General features: G+C 56.4%; 2 protein-coding genes across 7 annotated transcripts in view; one reads left to right on the top strand and one right to left on the bottom strand.

The window, feature by feature from the left end:
* Positions 1-8,863, top strand: part of MMP28 (matrix metallopeptidase 28) — a 23,594-nt gene extending 14,731 nt beyond the window's left edge. For 2 of the 5 annotated variants that reach the window (XM_029929173.1, XM_029929176.1), the window contains exons 4-8: positions 2,789-3,013; positions 4,991-5,236; positions 6,460-6,609; positions 6,904-7,071; positions 7,874-8,863. In XM_029929173.1, the coding sequence (XP_029785033.1) occupies positions 2,789-3,013; positions 4,991-5,236; positions 6,460-6,609; positions 6,904-7,071; positions 7,874-8,268 (1,184 nt within the window). In that variant the 3' untranslated portion in view covers positions 8,269-8,863. Of the gene's footprint in view, positions 1-2,788; positions 3,059-4,990; positions 5,237-6,459; positions 6,610-6,903; positions 7,072-7,873 lie in introns of all 5 variants that reach the window. The other 3 variants (XM_029929175.1, XM_029929174.1, XM_029929177.1) reach the window with 3 other exon arrangements.
* A 783-nt stretch (positions 8,864-9,646) lies between these two features.
* C17H17orf50 (chromosome 17 C17orf50 homolog) overlaps positions 9,647-10,296 on the bottom strand; it is a 3,018-nt gene continuing 2,368 nt past the window's right edge. For both annotated transcript variants that reach the window (XM_029928209.1, XM_029928208.1), the window contains exon 3: positions 9,647-10,283. In XM_029928209.1, the coding sequence (XP_029784069.1) occupies positions 10,073-10,283 (211 nt within the window). In that variant the 3' untranslated portion in view covers positions 9,647-10,072. The remainder of the gene's footprint in view (positions 10,284-10,296) is intronic.

The following is a 10,296-nucleotide window of genomic DNA, read 5'->3' as shown; positions in this document are numbered from 1 at the left end:
GGCACAGGGGTGAATCTGGTGGGAGTTGGGGGGCACAGGGGTGAATCTGGTGGGAGGTGGGGGCACAGGGGTGAATCTGGTGGGGGTTGGGCGGCACAGGGGTGAATCTGGTGGACTTGGGGGCCACAGGGGTGAATCTTGTGGGAGGTGGGGGCCACAGGGGTGAATCTGGTGGGAGTTGGGGGGCACAGGGGTGAATCTGGTGGGAGTTGGGGGACACTGGGGTAAATCTGGAGGGAGTTGGGGGCACTGGGGTGTATTTGGGGTGGAAGAGGAAGGAGAAGGGAATGGATATTTACTGAGCACCTACCATATGCCCAGCAGTTTTACATTGCTTTTCTGCTATTTCATTTGCCATTTCATTTTTACCAGAAGCAAGTCTTACCAATTGCTTTGCAAATAAGGAAACTAAGGTTTGGAGAGATTCCATAATTTGCTATGTAAGGTTGTAAGTAGAAGTTCTGGGATTCCAACCCACGCTCTTTCTGCAGTATCTGTTTCCTGTTGGAAGTCAGGACTCCAGGGTCCTCACCGAACAAGGTGTCTAGGTCTCCACTCTTCCCAGCGTCCTTTTCTTTCCCTCTTCCCTTTTGGATTTTGGAGCAAGGGCATGGGGGGGTGCACTGCCAGGTGTTTCTGTGGCCTAGAGGTCGCTGCAGATTCCAGTCTTGCCTGACCTGGAGTTCAGGGTGGGCCAGAGGTGGCCACCTACTTTAGAATGGACAGAGGGCTCAGGCTGCTGGCTGGGGCACTCCTTCCTTCCTGGTGGGCACACCAATGACCCCTCCCAAGGAAAATTAGCTATTTTCATGTTCCAGTCCTGATCCTGTTTGTCCTCCCTATCCTCCTCCAAATGCAGGCACGCGTGCACGCGCACACACACACACACACACACACACACACACACACACACACACTCACACTCAGAGGATTTTTAATCCTTCGAGCTGTCATCTTCCCTGGCTACCTACAGTGAGAGAAGTGCCCACCCTCTCCCTTTTTTCTCCTGGGAGTGAGGACCCCCCCTCCCACAATGGCAAAGAGGCAGAAGGAGCTGCCTCACACCTCTAGAACCTTGAAGGTGGGCGAGAGAGAGTCAGGGATTTAGTCACCACAGCAGGGTGTGGAAGTGCGCAGCACCAGCCAGTACAGAGCCCTCTGAGGCGCCTCTGGACCCTAGACCTTCCCTCTGCCTTTCTTGTCTCCCTCCCTGCCTAGGAATCCCTCCCACTTCCCTCCCAGAGGCTTGGTCACTGGCTGGGAGGGGTTGGGTGGCAGCCAGGCCAAACAGGCCCAGGGAGGCAGCATTGCCTTGAATGGAGCTTGGCTCAGGGTGGGAGAAAAGACCTGCCCCTCCCCCACTTCCATGGGGGATGGATTGGGGGAGGAAAGGGCATTCAGCTCCTCTGCTCTATACCACCCTCCCTTCCATCTGGAGAATTTCAGCTCATGCAGAGCCCCTGTTTTGACTGAAAGGAGCCATGTTTACAGAAATGTACAAGCCCTCAGTGTGAGCAAATGTGCCTGCTTACCTGTGTGGTAGAGTGGAAAGTGCACAGTGTTGGATGTCAGGGCCTGGGCTCAGGGCCTAGCTCTGCTACTCGCTCATTCTGTGACCCTGGGCAGGTCCCTTCCCCCTGGTCTCAATTTCCCCACAACACTGCAGAGAGGTTAATAAGGAGATGGTCAACCTTCCATGATGTTAGCCTTCTTCCCTGGTTTGGGCAAAGACTTCCCCAAGTCAAAAGGGCAGGAAGTCTGAATCTTCAGTAGTCTCTCCAGGGAGAGAGAGGGCTGAGCCTACTGGTCTGGCCCGTCTACTTATCGCCTATACCTCAGGAATTCTGGTCCATTTGGGAAACTGGGGCCCAAAAGATAACATGATACCTGTTTACTCCCTGGGCCCATGAGGCCTGCCTCTGAGCTGTGAGTCTCCCACCACCAAGGGTCACAGTCTGAGCCCCTGAGATTACAAGGCTCAGGAATACTCTGTGGAAAAACTCAGGTTCTGGATTTTCTAAGCACCCTGGCCCTGGGTATGTGGTGAGCTGTAGGGTGGCTCAGTTGACCTGAGGCTTGGGCGAGAGGCCAGAGTCTTAGGCCTAAGGGAGGAATTACAGTTCTGGGCAAAGGAATAGAAACTCATAACTAAGTAGAGATGGAAAAATCTCTCTCCATTCCAGTGAGTGACAAAACACGCCCTTTGTTCTTATTTGTTTTCACCTCGGGAGCTCTCAAGAGTCCCTGAGGAAGTGGCGGGGGGAGGGCCAGGGGTCAGGGAAAGACACTAATAAATGGGTGTTGGTAGCTTCCCAGGCAGCAGGCCTGAGGCATGGAATGGGAGGGGCAGGCAGGCATGAGGGGTAGAGAGGAAGAAGGGGTGAGAGGGGGTCACAGCTGACACAGTCGGCAGGGGTAGGGATTTGCTGCCAGCAAAAAGTGCAGAGTGGTTTTTCAGGCTCGGCCCAGGCTGTGGGGAGGAAGAAGGTCCCAGACCAGAGAGTCGTTCAGGTTTTGGGGGCTCTTCCTGGGCAGAGATCACATCTCTCCTGGGGACCTTCCCCATCTAAGCCACTAGACTGGGGACTCTCCAGGACAAAGCTAGTCCTGTGTGCAGGAGAGCAGTGTCTCCCCAGCCAGATGGGACCTTCCCAGAGCAAGGGCTGCATCTTGCCTTCACGTCCAGGACTCCCTGGACAAGGGCCTGCCTCCCCATCACACGAGCCCCTGCGGACTAGCGATGGGTTCTGCAGGCAGGTGTGACTGACACGGCCTCTCTGGCTGGCAGGCAGCAAGTGGTACAAGCAGCACCTCTCCTACCGCCTGGTGAACTGGCCACAGCACCTACCCGAGCCGGCCGTTCGCGGGGCCGTGCGAGCCGCCTTCCAGCTGTGGAGCAATGTCTCAGCACTGGAGTTCTGGGAGGCCCCAGCCACAGTCCCCGCTGACATCCGCCTCACCTTCTTCCAAGGGGACCACAACGACGGACTGGGCAACGCCTTTGATGGCCCAGGTGCTGACACAGAGGCTCTCTCTCCCATGGCAGGAGGGGAACCTGGTAGGAAAGGCAGTGTGGGGAGGGCAATGGGGCCTAAGCTCTCTTGGCCTTGTCCAAGCTGCATTCCCTTTTAAAGGGCCCTCAGGCTCCTCATCTGTAGAATGGGAACAATGGTTTCTGTCCAGTTGTGTGCCACATGGCTGAAAGGATAGTCAGATGAGGTTCTGCATGGAAAGTGCTTTGCAAATTCCAGAGTATTTTCTGGGACAAACTTCTGAGGTCCTGTCATCTACCCCCTGCCTCTAGACAGGCCCATGCCTCTCCTGGCCTCCAAACATGGATGTTCTTGAGACTAACACCCTAAAAACATCCAGAGGCCACCACTACTCCACTCCTTCCCTCCTTGCACCCACTGCCACAGTCACTGCCACAGGGCAAGAGGCATTCCACCCCCAATCTGTCACGGAAGCACTTCCCATTCCCACAGCCCAGACAGTTCCCTTGTTTGCCCTCAACCTAAAGGCAGTTTACACTAGTTTCTCCTCCCATTCTGCCCAACACCGGCCTTCAGAACCCGAACACAGGCTCCCTGTGCATGTCTTCCTGCTAATGAGGAAAGGAGACCTGATCAGATCCCTTCATGGTGGGGACTTGAGCCCTTGTGTGGCCTGGGAAACAGGGCCCTCACCTCTCTTGCACTCTGCTTTCCAACAAGCCCACTCGGAGCAAAGCCCATATCCAGGCCCTGCTGGTGGGACCCAGGGTAGGACTGGGAAAAATCTAAGCTTTTTTCCACATGTAACACATATGTATTCTTGCATGTGACTCACTTCACCCATGATATCTATCTACATGAGATGTTTACGCCCACACCCAGATGGGGTCCGCTGGCTAAGACAGTGCCGGACTGGAAGAAAGCTCTCCAATTTAGGACAGTTGCTTTGTCTTTTTGAGTTTAGGTCTCCTCCCTCTGAAACCTGCCATCTGTCTCCCAGGAGTTTTGGGAGAATTGAACAGAAAGGGCTAACATTGCTCAGACAGCTAGAAGCATATTCAAAACAAGAGGCACATATTCCTCCCACGCACGGCCCACTCCCTACACTTCGTGTGGTTTAACTTTAATGTCAGGCATTCCCCGTTGGCCTGGGCCCCGAGAAGGCAACACTGGAAGCACCCTCAGCAAGCTTCTACCGTGAAGTTCACTGACCCCTGCCCCTGCAGAAAGTGAACTGTGAACCAGGGGGCCCTGGGAACTGCGTAACTGATAAGCTCCCTCTGGGGCATGTCACAGGCTCAAACATCACTGATCCAGCTCACTCCCTCTGCTCACTCCTACTACAAGCCAGGAAGTAGAGACCCACAGAGGGACCCTGGCAGAGGAAGGCAAGAACACAAATATATATATTTACATATACACACACTCTTAATTAAAGAGACTATACACACCCGTAAACACACCCAACACCCAGATCACGATCACGAAACAACATTACCAACATTCGGAAGGTCTCATCGCGCCCACCTCTGGGATAACCACTACTCCTATTCCCATATCTTTTTGAAACTAATTCTTGTGCAGCATTTATTATGGGCGAGGCACTAGATGTTATATGTAACATACACATAGACACACCCCTCTGTAATCCTCAGAGTAACCCCGTGAGGAAGAAGCTCATTATTGTCATTCCCGTTTCAGATCAGAAGGGCTGCTGCTTGCCCAAGGTCACACAGCCAGGAAATAGTAAAACCAGGATGGAAACCCAGGCAGTTTGGTCCCATGCTGTGTGTACACCACGCTGCCTCGTAGGCGCCCCCACCCCATAGCTTCGCCATTGTTCACTGCTTCACATTCAGCCTCTGCCGGACGTCGTTAGGAGTGGGAATTATGCAGCAGGAGACAGGCCCACCCACCCCTTGCCCCCTGCGCGGGACAGTGGGAATTTGGGGGCGTCGCGGGCGGTGGCTCCCTCTGACCCTCTGCGCCGCCTGCAGGGGGCGCCCTGGCCCACGCCTTCCTGCCCCGCCGTGGCGAAGCGCACTTCGACCGCGACGAGCGCTGGTCCCTGAGCCGCCGCCGCGGGCGCAACCTGTTCGTGGTGCTGGCGCACGAGATCGGCCACACGCTCGGCCTGGCCCACTCGCCCGCGCCGCGCGCGCTCATGGCGCCCTACTACAAGAGACTGGGCCGCGACGCGCTGCTCAGCTGGGACGACGTGCTGGCCGTGCAGGGCCTGTATGGTGAGCCCCCGCCGCCGCACCTCCGGGGCCTGGACGCCCGCGCTGCAAGCAGGAGCCCGCGTCCCAAGTGTGCGAACCCGGCCTCCTCCCCACCGGTTTCTCCCCAAACGGGAGCCGTAGGCTCCTCTCAGATCCGAAAACCTTCGGGCCCCTGCTGACCCCCGCCCCCGTGCCTGGCCTCTCCATCCCAACCAGGTCCCGCGCCCCTGCATTCAATTCTGGATTCCTGCCCAGGCCCGACCTTGGCAGTTCCTCTCCCATCCCTGCCCAGTCACCCAGACCCAGTCTCCGGTCCCACGTCTTCCCCCATCCCAGCCCTCGGTCCCGCTCCGCGTGCTCTTCCCCCAGCCTTCCCCCTGGCTGACGCTGGTGCCCACTTCCCTCCAAGCCTGGGCCTCTGCCTCAAGGGAAACTCAGACGAGGTCTGCTCCCCAGAATGAACTGACCAGTGCTGCCGCCCAACCAAGGTTGTCTCCCTCAGAGTGCACGGGCGTGGGCAGGGCATTCCCGCTAAGCAGCTGCTCTTGGGCAAAGCATTTCCCCCTTGGGAGTCCTCAGTTTTACCTTCTGAGAAATGAGATAACTGCTTACCTCACAAGGCTATAGTACTAGTGGGTATGAACTTCTTTTGTACCCTAAGAAACCTACACAAACAGCTGCTATTTCATCAATGTATATTATCCACTAGGCACTTAACACACAACACACTCATAATGTAAGTATCCTTTTGTCCATTGATGAGAAGAATGGAGCTCAGAGAGGTTAGATCACTTGTCCGAGGTCACACAGCTAGAAAGCTTAGACCAGGACACAGGAGCTGATGCCAAATTCTAAGCTTGTCAGACTCTGCCTCAGTCTCCTAAGTGAAATATAGTGATGTAATTGATTATAATTGCTGTAACTATCATAGCCTGGGCCCCTAAACCATGTCCTCGTGCCATCCGTGTGGCCCAGGACTCAGGGAAGAGAACCTTCTGCCTTTCTTAGTGCCAAACTCTTGTTTGGTCCCCACTCCAACTGAGCCCTCTCTCCCAGACTGTTGGGCAGGAGAGAGGACTTTAGAGTTTAGTGCTGTGGATAATACCAGCAACCCACCCCCACTCTCCTTCCCTGCCTCTCATACCAGATAGGATGAAAGGAACCAAAGGGGACGTCTTGAGCACTCAACACCCACCCCCACCACCCTTGTGTGTTCTCTCCCTCTTCTCTCCTTCCCCATGAAGGGAAGCCCCAGGGGGGCTCAGTGGCCATCCCGCTCCCAGGAAAGCTATTCACTGACTTCGAGGCCTGGAACCCCCACAGAACACAAGGAAGGCACGCTGAAATCCAGGGTCCTAAATATTGCCATGCTTTCTTCGATGCCATCACTGTAGGTAAGATGGTCCCAACTGTGCCTCACTTCCTTTTTCCTTCCTCCCCCACATCTCCAGGGGTCTCCAGGGCTGGAATACAAGGTGGGGTTATGAATCATAAAATCCAGAAATCCCAAGCCACAGGCATTCTGCGGGGTGGCAAACCATGCCAAGCAGAACTCTGCTTTCTCCCGCGCACTTCCCACTGCTCCAGCTGGGCAGGCCACGTCTTCTCTCCTCTGTCTGAGAAGCACCTTCCCTGGAAGAAAGGTAAGAGGCTAATGATCACTCCTCAACTCTCTTGTCTCTGTACAGATGGGCAACAACGGCTGTACATTTTTCAAGGAAGCCACTTCTGGGAGGTGACACCGAATGGCAATGTCTCCGAGCCACGCCCACTACAGGTGAGGTGGGCCGGGCTGCCCCCCCACATTGAGGCCGCTGCAGTGTCACTGGATGATGGGGACTTCTACTTCTTCAAAGGTACCAGCCCTGGGGCAAATGAGAAAACTGAGGCCTAGAGAAGGGAGGTGTCCAAGGTCCAAAGAAGGGAGGAGTCTCAAGTCCAATCTGAACCTGTGACCCCAGGGACCTCTACCAGGAGGTTCCTTCAGTGATGGATTGGGGGGCATGGGTGTGGAGGTTGTCCCAAAGAGAGAGGGGAGCAGAGAACCACTCCCAAGCTCTGCGATCCAGTGGAAAGTCCTACCTCCTTGGAATCCTGGCTGTGTATGGTTGGGCTTGTCACTTAACACTCGAACTTGAATTTCTTGAATGAAGAAAATAATCCCTTGGATTTCTTGGAGAAGGAGGATTAAAATAGCATAATGTCTGAGGAGCCTGCAGTATATTATGAGTAGTTTCGTTCATCCAACAAATATTGAATGCCTTGTATGCATTAGATACTGTTGGAGGTGTTACGGATACAGTAGTGAACAAAACAGAAATCCTGCCTTCACAGAACTCTGCATAGAAATGGTAGTGACTGGCTTTCCCAGCAGTCCACTCCCTCCCTTGAGGGACCCGCTTCCCACCTCCCAGGGATGGGTTCCCATAGTGCCCTCTGCCCTCTGCTGACACCTGCTGGAAGTCTAGGCCACAACAGTCCCTCCTTACTGGGTGTAAAGAATTATTAGCACTGTGTGACCCATTTTGATTATCACAAATACTAATCACCTTGGGCTCTAGGATGAGGGGGAGGAGGGGTATGGGGGGGACACGGGTGAGGTGGAGGACCAAAGGGTGAGAGCCACCAGCTCACCCTGGCTCTCCTGATGCCCTACAGGGAGCCGATGCTGGAGGTTCCGGGGCCCCAAGCCAATGTGGGGTTCACCACAGCTGTGCCGGGCAGGGGGCCTGCCCCGCCACCCTGATGCAGCCCTCTTCTTCCCTCCTCTGGGCCGAGTGATCCTCTTCAAGGGTGCACGCTACTACGTGCTGGCCCGGGGTGGACTGCAGGTGGAGCCCTACTACCCCCGAGGCCTGCAGGACTGGGACGGTGTCCCTGAGGAGGTGAGTGGCGCCCTGCCTCGGCCCGACGGTTCCATCATCTTCTTCAGAGATGACCGCTACTGGCGCCTTGATCAGGCCAAACTGCAGGTGACGGACTCAGGCCGCTGGGCCACAGAGCTGCCCTGGATGGGCTGCTGGCATGCCAACTCCGGGGGTGCCCTATTCTGAAGACACCCCACCTCTTAGTGAATTGATACCCTTATGACCAACGTGTGTCCCCTGCCCCAGGGGCCAGCCCTGTCTTAGAAGCCTCTGAGCCTCCCTGCAGAAGACCAGGCCATGTCTGCATCTGTTCCTTGGAGAAGGTCTTTGTGCTCTCAAGACACTGAACTTTGTGGGATCAATCCAAGCAGAAGCCAAAAAGCATCTTAGGCCCTATGGCCTTTCCCCAAAGGACTCTCTTCTCTAGGCCTTGGGGATTTTGTTTCTTCTGCCAAAAGTGCACTTCCTGTCCATGAGGCCAAGGCACCGGGCAGGATGTAAAACTCCAGGGAGACGTTGCTACCACTTGGCAACCTCTCCTTCCCCTCAGGACCTCCTGGCTCCGTTCTTGGAGAACTGTCTTAAATGAGAGACCTCACCTCCAGGAAGCTTGGGTGGAGTTGGAAGAAGGATTTCCAACCTCAGAGGACGTTGGGTGGGGGTCGGGGGGATGGTTAGAACCCAGAACAAGAGGGAGACTGATGCAAGCCTGCTGGGCTTGACTTTTGGTGGGGGGCAGGGAGTCTGGAATAAAGAGGTGCTCCCAGCTTCTGGGCCTGGAGGCAGGCACCAGTCTTTCTTGGGATAGTTTCCAGTGACGAGCAGGTGGGGCACGGATGCTGGAGAGGCTGGAAGCACGTTCTTTCACCCAAGCCAAGAACACACTGTGTGTGAGTAGTTGCGATGCAGAGAGGGGGCCTGAAAAAGCATCATGTCCCTGCCTTCCTTCTCCCCCCAGGCCAGAACGGAGAGTCATGGGTGGCCGGGGGAGGACGGGGCCTCTCTGGAGGGCTGCTCTGCTGAAGGCACTAGGGTCTCTGCAGGCTGGGGGAGGCCTGGTGCTCACAATGGCCCCATTCTTCAGGCCACACACGCAGCATTCCAGGAGCTCCTGCTGGCTGGCCAAGAATAGCTGAGATTCCTGGAGAAGGAACCAGCTCCCCAGCCTCTCTGTCTTCTGCCTCAGCCAGTCTCCAGTCTTAGCATCTGGTTCTCTTGTCCTCTCTCCTCCACACCTGCCATTTGCACACACACTGACCTTGGCAAGACCAGGCTTCCAGCAGAAATGGAGAAAGATCTGGCAAGATTCAGTCCTCAGCTCCCCACGGGCATTCCTGACCCTGCGCCTTCATTTCATCTCTATGCGGGACGGAGTTGGGGGGGGGGGGGGTTGGCCTTTGACTGCCCTTGGATGCAAGTGCTTTGTACCGCCCTCCTGGAGGAGACAGAGGGAGGAGGATCTCTGCCTGCCCTTTTCCCTCTGGCCTGAACCCTGGGGAGGGAAAATGAGGGTCTTTATCACCCTCAAGGGAGCCGCCTGGCCCCTAACTCAAGGCACTGACACTTTGATTAGAGGCTTTATTGAATGAGGGGCAGGGGCGGTTTCTCAGCGGTGAGGATTAGTTTCTCGAGGGTGTTTCTCGAAGCATTGCCTCTGCCCACTGGGCCAGAAGGACCTGAAATACTCAAAAGATGAATGTGAGGCTTTGCTGGGAGATGCGAGTCAGGTGGGCAGTAGGCACCGAGTGACCCCCAGGACAGAGCTCTCGGGCGGCGCTAGCGGGGGCATGGGCTCAGCCTTGGGTGGGTGCTCCATGACAGGTGGGCCCGCGTGCCGGCTCGGAGGAGGCGCTCCGGGCAGGGCGGCTCAGGGAAGGAGCAGTTCTGTGGAATGTGCTGGAGAACCCTCCGCGCCAAAGGAGAGGAGAAGGTGGCGGGGACGCTGGGGTCAGGCGAGGACGGAGGGCACAAAGGCTGGCAGTGGGGGCGCTCAGGGGTCCCCGGCGGCCCCCGCGCCCCCCGAAGCCCGCGCCTCACGCAGATCCGGGTGTTCCAGAAGGCAGTGCGCCACGTAGGCCGGGTGGCTGTGCAGGTTTCTGCACTTCTTGCAGAAAAGGATCTCGCAGCGCGCACAGCCCCCGGCGCGCGGCGGCCGGCGCCGCGTCTCCAGCACGCACGGAGGCTCCGGGAGGCTCTGCGTCCTGCGCGGGGCCC

Source organism: Suricata suricatta, chromosome 17 (genome assembly GCF_006229205.1).
Source record: "Suricata suricatta isolate VVHF042 chromosome 17, meerkat_22Aug2017_6uvM2_HiC, whole genome shotgun sequence".
NCBI lineage: Eukaryota > Metazoa > Chordata > Mammalia > Carnivora > Herpestidae > Suricata > Suricata suricatta.
Note: the sequence above shows the minus strand (reverse complement) of the source record. Positions and strands in the feature narration are given on the sequence as shown.